This window comes from Tachysurus fulvidraco, chromosome 11, assembly GCF_022655615.1.
Source record: "Tachysurus fulvidraco isolate hzauxx_2018 chromosome 11, HZAU_PFXX_2.0, whole genome shotgun sequence".
Taxonomy (NCBI): domain Eukaryota; kingdom Metazoa; phylum Chordata; class Actinopteri; order Siluriformes; family Bagridae; genus Tachysurus; species Tachysurus fulvidraco.
This window is the reverse complement of record NC_062528.1, coordinates 22,336,566-22,346,022: the sequence shown is the minus strand read 5'-3', so window position 1 is coordinate 22,346,022 and position 9,457 is coordinate 22,336,566. Positions and strand designations below refer to the sequence as shown.

The 9,457-nt window shown below is 40.7% G+C and overlaps 1 protein-coding gene across 4 annotated transcripts in view; it reads right to left on the bottom strand.

Moving 5' to 3' along the window:
* csnk1g2a (casein kinase 1, gamma 2a) overlaps positions 1-8,710 on the bottom strand; it is a 17,656-nt gene extending 8,946 nt beyond the window's left edge. For 2 of the 4 annotated variants that reach the window (XM_027176084.2, XM_027176087.2), the window contains exons 1-4: positions 8,490-8,710; positions 4,917-5,549; positions 3,644-3,713; positions 2,025-2,173 (exon numbers count right to left, since the gene is read on the bottom strand). In XM_027176084.2, the coding sequence (XP_027031885.1) occupies positions 2,025-2,173; positions 3,644-3,713; positions 4,917-5,171 (474 nt within the window). In that variant the 5' untranslated portion in view covers positions 5,172-5,549; positions 8,490-8,710. Of the gene's footprint in view, positions 1-2,024; positions 2,174-3,643; positions 3,714-4,916; positions 5,550-7,286; positions 7,340-7,967; positions 8,117-8,489 lie in introns of those variants that run through there. The other 2 variants (XM_027176085.2, XM_027176086.2) reach the window with 2 other exon arrangements.
* Positions 8,711-9,457: the final 747 nt, after the last annotated feature.

Genomic DNA, 9,457 nt, shown 5'->3' with positions numbered 1-9,457 from the left:
GGTTCGTGTGTCGCACGGTTCGCCGCATGCGTAATGTAGCCCCGTGCTCGGTTTCGCGCGAACATACATATAGACAGTAAAAGTTGAGTAAGGAGTACTGCAGAAATTGAGGTGGAGGAGATAATGAGGGCTGCCCGGAGTTGCCGAATGCGCAGTAGAGAATAACTTTTTGCTGCTGTGAGAGCTATTGTTGTTATTAACATTTCCAAAATGTCTATTTTGTCATATACTCATCAGGGTCAAAGCAGTGAAGCCCAAGCGGCCAGTTCATCCTCAGGAGCGGAGCCAGGGCCATCAGAGACCTCTCCTCCCCAGAAAAAATCTGCCATGGCAATAGTATTTGCAGATTTTTTTTAAAACAGAGGAAAGAACAACAAAGCCTTTGTCAGACATCATTCATGAAGAGGTCACCTCATACAAGGCCGCAGGCTGCATCTCTGTGGATGAGGACCCACTCGTATAGTGGAAGAGCAATGAGCATAAGTATCCTCACATTGCTAAGTTAGCCCAAAGTAACCTCGCTGTCCAAGGTTCATCTGTACCGAGTTGAACGTGTTGCTCAAACGGCTGGGGACACTGCAAGTAGGTCTCGCCTCTCGGCAGAAAATGTGGACAATCTGATATTCTTGCAGCTGAATATGAAAATTAAGTGAACAGGGGAGTGTTTTTTTTTATGCAACATTTTCTAGCAATTTTGATAGCCAGCATTTTTGTATTTAATATTTAAATATATACAGTGGCACTTTAATCTCCAGTTTCCAAATACACTAATCCCTCGCCACTTCGCGGTTCAAGTTTCGCGGCCTCAGTGCATCGCTGATTTTTCAAAAATATTCACCGATAAATAAAAATAAAAACGGTTTCCCAGGATGCCAGACAAAGAGAAAAACTCTCTCAGAGGCTTTGTACATACCCATGGCCACTCAGACAAGGCACATGATTGGTTCCCGGCACGAGATCTGAGCTGATTGGCTGCGCATCATCGCATCCTCTCCCAGCTTCTTCCCTCGTTGTATCTCACCATTCTCGTTCACGCTGTCAACCGTGTCTCGCGTATTGTGTTCGAATGTAACTTTTCGTTAAGCCCTTACGATGCCTCCTAAGTGCCGTGCCCCTGTGAAAGATTCCTCTAGTGAGCCCAAGAGGAAGATGATGACCATCAGTGAAAAGGTCAAACTTGGGGCCAATCCTACTTCGCGGATTTTCACCTATCGCGAGGGGTTCCGGTCCCCATTAACCGCGATAAACGAGGGATCACTGTACTGCCCTTTAATTTCAAGTGAAAGAAATGTATCCTCACTCTCAGGGAATAGAAGCATTGTTTATACTGTTTTTGTGTTAAGATGTTAAGCTTATGCTTGACTTTATGATTATGGCCTTTGCTATTGTTATAGCCTCATTATATTATGTTATTACATTATATTATATATTTGTTTGAAATATTTTGACTTGTTTAAAAGACAGAGCTTGTAAGAGTTCCTCTCTTTTTCTTTACTTTTTTTTTTTGTAAGAGCTACACTGATGTTGGCAGTTAATTTCAGTCTTTGTGTGCTAAAAAGGCACAAGTTCCTGTCGAGATAACGACACATTCTCCTTTTTTTTGTCAAATAAACAAAAAGCATGTCTTCTCTCGTGCTGTATCAAAATCTCACCAAGCTTTTACTCAGAGATGTCCCAATGATGTGTTTAAAGTCGAGTCAAATTCAGTTAGTGCATGATTACTGTACATTACAAAAATGTTAATACTGTGAACCTAAATTGTGGATAATTAAGCTAATTAACCTAGATATCAAATGCTGAAGGAAATTTCTGGAGTGTTGAAGATTAAAAGAAAAAATAACAACAAGAACCGTACAGAACCGAAAACCGTGACCCTAAAACCGTGATACGAACCGAACTGTGGGTTTTGTGAACCGTGCCACCCCTAATAGTTACTACATTGTAATGCTGTGTGTTAACGAGACTTGTGATGTGCCTGTGTGTGTGTGTGTGTGTGTGAGTGTGAGTGTTTGAGACATGTTCACCAGTTGAATGGCGATCATGAGCACAGTCTTGAGGGAGAAGGTTCGGTCACAGAGGTCGAATAGATCCTCTAGACTCGGCCCCAGCAGCTCCAGCACCATGGCGTTGTATTTCCCACATGGACCAAAATAATACACCTGAGGAACACCCTCTGTGACACACACACACACACACACACACACACACACACACACACACACACACACACACACACACAGAGTGAAACACTGAGTTTCAGAGTAAAATACTGTCAGAGAATGAAAAAGAAATAAGTAAGAAGAAAACTTAAACGTAAGAATTCAAGACGGGGCAAAACTACCGACTCCGAGTCACGGGGCAAAACTACCGACTCCGAGTCACGGGGCAAAACTACCGACTCCGAGTCACGGGGCAAAACTACCGACTCCGAGTCACGGGGCAAAACTACCGACTCCGAGTCACGGGGCAAAACTACCGACTCCGAGTCACGGGGCAAAACTACCGACTCCGAGTCACGGGGCAAAACTACCGACTCCGAGTCACGGGGCAAAACTACCGACTCCGAGTCACGGGGCAAAACTACCGACTCCGAGTCACGGGGCAAAACTACCGACTCCGAGTCACGGGGCAAAACTACCGACTCCGAGTCACAGGGCAAAACAATGAGTTATTGAGAAACATTCTGGTGATTATTTTGATATTATCGTTCCTCTCCTGGTCTCCATTACATAAAGACATTGTAGTGTTCGTTTCATTCCTGTCTGGTCAGAAACACCAGACATTTCCGTGAATCTCGGCCAGGTGTGAGATGTAATCTGGTCTTATCACAGTGAGCGTAGGACGAAGAGAGAAAACACAACACAAGAACCGTGCGCTGATCATCACAGCTCAGAGGAAATGGAAAATGTGCTTCAGCATAAAACTGCACCAAATCTCTATTCCACATCAACACACACTATTCCACAGAGAGAGGGAGAGAGAGAGAGAGAGAGAAAACCAACGTTCTACAGATTTTATCATCTCCTCTTGTTCTAATATTCAAGTTCATGTTAAAACGAGAACGTCGGAGGAGAAAGACAGTGAAGAAAATGTAAACTAGTAAAAAAAATCAAAAACAAGAAAATACGTTTGTAAGAAATAAAATGTCCAAAGAAAATAAAAAAGAAAGCTAGTAAGAAAAGAAAGTGAACAAAGAGAATGGATGAAAGAAAGAATAGAATAAGAAAAGAAAAAAATTAAGCTAGAAAGCAAGCAACTGAGAGAGAGTGGAAGACAGACAGAAAGACAGAAAGAAAGAAAGACAAACAAAAAGACAGACAGACAGAAAGACAGGCAGAGACACAGACAGGCAGACAGACAGGCAGAGACACAGACAGGCAGAGACACAGACAGGCAGAGACACAGACAGGCAGAGACACAGACAGACAGACAGAGACACAGACAGACAGACAGACAGACACAGACAGACAGACACAGACAGACAGACAGACAGAGACACAGACAGACAGACAGAGACACAGGCAGAGACACAGGCAGAGACACAGGCAGAGACACAGGCAGAGACACAGGCAGAGACACAGGCAGAGACACAGGCAGAGACACAGGCAGAGACACAGACAGACAGAATACAGCGCACACTCACCCGTGTTACCGAGCTGTTTGTAGAACCTGTACTCCAGATGCAGTTGCGGCGCTCGGGATTTGATCGGCTCCTGTTCAGGGGAAACAACGTTAAACGTGGAGAAAACAATTAACATTAATAATGTGTTGGCACGAGCCAATCAATCTAAAGAGAAATAAACCAACAGGTATGTTTATAAAAAACAATAAATATAAACAAACAAACAAACAAACAAAAATAACAGCTGACTCTACACATAGATAAAATAGAAAACATTGTTTCTGCTTTATTAACTGTTAAAAGTATAACAAACAAGCAAACAAATAAATAAAAACGAAATTAATTACAGAATGATTAATAATTATTAAAAGAATAACAATGTTAAAACTGAAAGAAAACAATCCATTTCCGTTTAGTCTATAATGAGAGAGACAGAGAGAGAGCAAAAGAGAGAGCGAGACAGAGTGCGAGAGCGAAAGAGAGAGAGAAAGCAAGAGAGACAGAGAGAGAAAGAGAGAGGCAGAGAAAAAGACAGAGAGAGACAAAGAGAGAGAGAGACAGAGAGAGTAAGAAAGACATTTTATAAGGATATCACAATAGCAATAAACTAAAAGAAGACATAAAAATGTATCCTGATCTCAGGACAGACAATAAAACTGCTCATGATGTCCATACAGGGTCGTGTGGCCCAGCGCTCGTCTACAGTACGGCTGAAACGATTCCTCGATTAACACGATTACTAAAATATTCGTTAGCTATGGCCCTAGTCTACAGTAAGAGTCTGCAGGAGAAGTTCGGCCGATTTCAGGACAAAGTTATCCATCGTTACTGAAACTGATCAGATACTGTGCTCATTAACACGTGGCATTCCTCAGCTGCCAAAATGGAGGACGAGAAAAAACAAACAAACAACAAGATCAAAATAATCTGAGCTTTATGTAAATATCCAGAGGAGGAGCTACAGTGGCTTCCTACAATCCACCTGAAGAAAGGTTCTAAACGGAAAACTCGGCATGAGGAAAATCCTGATGAGCAACAAACCGCGAGTTGGGGAGAGAAAACAAAACAAAACGTGATCGTACGTCGTCTTCTATGTAGAAGGAGCCTGAGATGAATGTATTATATTTCTATATTTACAGGATTCCTACACGGTCTGAGCAAGCTGTATCAGCTTAACATCACGGTGAGGACATCTACAAACGTGAGGAGAGATAAATTAAAAGATCTCCGATGTCCCTGATCTGATAAACAGCACGTCGTTCGGTTAGTCCGACATGTTGCGGACGTTTCTTACCAGTTTTATGGCTACGTATTCGTTGGTGTACAGGTTCTTCCCGAGCCGAAGTTCACCAAAATTCCCACATCCGATCTTCTTCCCTACGCGGAAGTTTGGTCCGACCATGAGTACGCCCGAATTGGGCGCAGAGGTGCGTCCGGTGTGACCGGACCTGCTCCCTCCGGTCTTCGACATCTTTTTCCCTTCTTCCGCTTCCCCTCTCCCTCCTCCTCCTCCACCACCTCCTCCTCCACCTCTCTTATCAAAATCCATAAGCTTGTGATACCCCGGCCTCTCCACGGTTACGCCGCTGCCATACAATCCACACAGCCACCAAAACGTCAAGCACAACAGGGGGAAAGGGGGAGGAGGAGGAGGAGGGGTGATATGTTCGTAAGGAGGGAAAAGCCGTCAAGATCGAGCGTCTTTAATTAGCTGTGCGCCGCCGCGGAAAATAACCATCCAGTTCAAAACGGACAATTTCCCAAATCTCAGAGCAGCAGCATCTTCTGATTCCTGCCACGATCCTAGCTACTTAATTTGATGTGCGGCCCGGTCCAGGGTCCCATCCTCATCGCCCCCTCCTGGTGATTCGGTGAAACTGCGTCTCTCATTCCTCGGGTTTAGAGCCGGCACACGGTTTACGATCATCTGGAAGAGGAAACAGAGCTACGTTTAAACAATTACATTACATACAATTACAGAGTTAAATGAGTTTTTTGTATTATTTTTTTTTAATCTTTTCAACCAATCAGGTAACAGCTCTATGAGAAAACCGTGTGTTGTCAGTACGCAATGTGGTGCTAAATTACAGCTGAGTGCTTTATTAACCTCAGTGTTCGTACAGACAAGAACATTCAAAACGGCCGTAGGTCGCGTCGCTAATTTTAAAAATGATGCGAATATAAAACATTGGTGTGCTGTTGGTGTGCATTGGTGTGCTGTTCCCACACCAGCCGTTTTTTACTCTTTCTTAAAGTTAATAAAACAAACAAAAAAAATAATTCTGTCCTGAAGATGTGGTTAAACAGAGCTGACACTGGAGACTCCTTCCACGCCTCTCTGCCAAAAGCCTGCAATGATATAAATGTAATAAAACAGAAACCGCAGTCGAAGCGCGATACTAATTCTGTGCTCGCCAGCACGGACACTTCAGTCCTGAACGACAGCGAAGACCGTTCTGGATCAGAAGGCCATGATTGACTGATCGTGTTCATTAGCAAAAAGCTTCCTGACGTTTATAAATCAAATCCGCTGTCTGAAATCAAAGCTGGGGCTAAAAACTTTCTGAAACTTGGGTTTTAAAAGCCTGGACGCTGTTAGATGTTTGTTCACGAGGTCGTATGGGATTAAACACACATGATTAGGATTGATTTTTAATACACTGCGGTACACTTAAGAAAAAACACTTAGCTGTACATCTACATCATGGAGCCACGTTACAAACTTCAGCCTGATGTCTCAGCCTAACAGAACTGTGTTGTGATCGGCTGTATGACGTGAGACGTACGCGATCTACGACACGTCCGATCGTTTTAGTGGCACTGAGATCGAAGATCAGCTCGAGAAACTTCTGACTGAATAACGCTCGTCTAAAATCCACCAATATCACAGATGACGGCAGTCTAACGACGCTAATGCACTTTAAAGGAAAAAACCTGATCCTTGTTCCTTACACGAGCAGAAATCTGTTTCAGATCGTTACCTCTGGCGTCTAATCCGACATCAAGAATAAACCGTAAATCACACGGTTTGGATTTTAAAAGAATTCAGAATCACAGTAAGAGATAATCAGGTAGAGAAAATCGGGATTGTTGAAATTAAATGAATACATGTTGAACGTGCGTTTGTTTTTCTAGCTTGTATGGATATCACACTAACCTGGTGATACCTGTGAAACCATGGCAACTGGCAGGAAACTTAAACTAGCACCACCCACTCGAGTGTTCGGAGTGATGTAAAAATAAAAAAAGAGAAATAAACATCACTTGCTTGATCTTTTAGCTTGTTATTTACCACATAGGATCCCTACATAGGGTATATAAAACACACCCTATCTAATACACCTTGTGTGATAAAGCCTACCATCTGCATTCAAACCCAAAGTATTGGCACCCTGGCATTTCTGAATTTACGGTTACCATGGAAACCACAATCACGACGTGCACGTCTCGTTACTGTTCTGTACCGTGGAGTGAATTAAATGTTTTAAAATCGTTTTTTGTCGAGTTTCCTTACATGAAAAATCATACGGTCAGAAAATAAAATATCCGTTGAAAGATTTTTGATCGCTGTAATCGTATCGGTAACGTGTCGGTATGCGTTTTTGCAGCATCAACTCATTTAATTCGTTCATTTTTAATATTTAATAAAATCCAAGTTACATACTGTACAAGTCCTCGTTGTGGATGTTTGTTTAAAGCTGTAATTCCTCAAACAAACATGATGAGCAGCCCCTAAACCAGAGGACTTCCATCAGCTTGGATTATTCGTTCAATAATCCAAATTAAACAATAAATAAACAAACAAACAAACAAACAGTCAAAACATTTAAGCATGTTGGAGTGAAGGGAAAAGTTCAAGCTACTAGTTAAACATCAAACTTATTGCTTATTCCTGATAAATTATGGAAAGTAATTTGTTTATCTGGTGATATTTATTTGTAAATATGTTTAAATTATATTCTAAACTGAATGAGGTAACTTATATAACAGGCTTAGCTAAGATGCTAATTCAGTCTGAGAGCCGGTTAGCAAACAAAATAAACTGAATTTAGTCTCGGTTACAGATTTTAAAGCGAGTTAAACTTCTTATTTACAAAAACGTACATTTTTTAAATAAATATAAACAAAGCATCTCACAATTAAAGTGCTCCAACTCACTGCAAAGCTATTCGACTTAGCATTAGCATTAGCAGCTAAGCACCTAGCATAACAAATATAGCTTTAGGGAGTTAAATAAACAGACGTTTAGCAACGTTTGAAATAAAAGTAGACGTGTCAATCCACCACGCATTAATTATTTAACATATATTGTTTTGAAATCGTTGTTAATTTTAGATAAACTCACTTTGCATCCATATTCATACGGCCCACGGATTTGTTAAGCTAGCAAAGTTCAAACTAGCACATTTTTTATGCCACCTGTTTTTGCAGAAAACCCGCCTCCTGTAAAACCGGATTGGCTAGTATCCTAATTCCTATGGAGACTATCCAATTAAAATGCACAGCGCCTGAAAATACTAGCCAATGATATCCTAGAAGGAGGTGCTTTGTCGGAATACGGGTGGGGAAAATATAAAGCCTGGCTAGTCAAAATACAAAGCAAAAAATATGGCAACTGGAGACGTTGTAGAAATGTACAAAACTTTATAGAGATATAAAATTTAGCGCCTGTTTTTATAACACACGCGTAATATTTATAATAATTGTAGGTTAAATATAAAGCTAGCACTGTAACGTCAGTCAGCCGTCAATATACCGGGCAACTCCTTAAATCCGATCGATGCGATAAAAAGATGATTATGAGATCAGACTGTGAACCTGATCCACGAGACGCACACGATAAAGAAGACATCAGTCAGTTTGTTACCTGAGATCGTGCGTTACAAACGTGTAACAAGTCCCGTTTGTGTCGCTTTTAACGCCCGATTTCTCGAAGCCATTTTCTTCGCACTGCCGCTCGGCTGTAGCGCCACTTTGAGTCTCTGTACAGCGGCTCACGCAGAAAAACACACGCAGTGCGGCTTTGTGAATCTCACGTCCGCTCGGTGTAGCGCTACGGTACAATCTAGTGAAGTTAATAAGGTCGCAAACACATCCAAGTCAATTTAGAACATCGTGTACTGAGTGTACTGATTATATTTTAATTAAGCTAGACGACGACGATGATGATGATGATGAGGGATTGATACATCAAATAAAAACATGGAATATATTTCTGTTTATTTATTTGTATTTATTTTTTATTTTATTAAAGGTCAAACATGATTGATTAATATGATCTAATGTAATGATCAATTGTTAATAATATGTCTAGATATATGCAATATAGTAATATTCATGCTGGTTGTTTATCCAAATAAATAATAAAAATAATAATAATAATAATAATAACAATAACAATAATAATATATTATTGTTATTGTTATTATTATTATTATTATTATTATTATTATTATTATTATCATCATCATTAGTATTAGTATTATTATTACTGTTATTATTATTATTATTATTATTATTATTATTATTATTATTATTATTGCTTCAGTCGTGGATGTTACCTCTGATCAGCAGCATCAGTCATATTGAGGACCTCCTGGGTTCAGCCCAATGACTTATTCGACTTATTTCTTCTCATCTTTTAGGAATTTTCACCCATTCGTTCTTGTAGAAACCTTCTACCTCTGAGATGTTCTTTGACCATCTTGCATGGTATAAAGCCAACATTATCTCATTTAAACTCCAATTTCTTAGACCTATTCTTACCTCTTGTGATGATTCCCATACCACTGGCTGCCACACAACTCCAAAGCATAATAGCTCTATTCCCTTGTG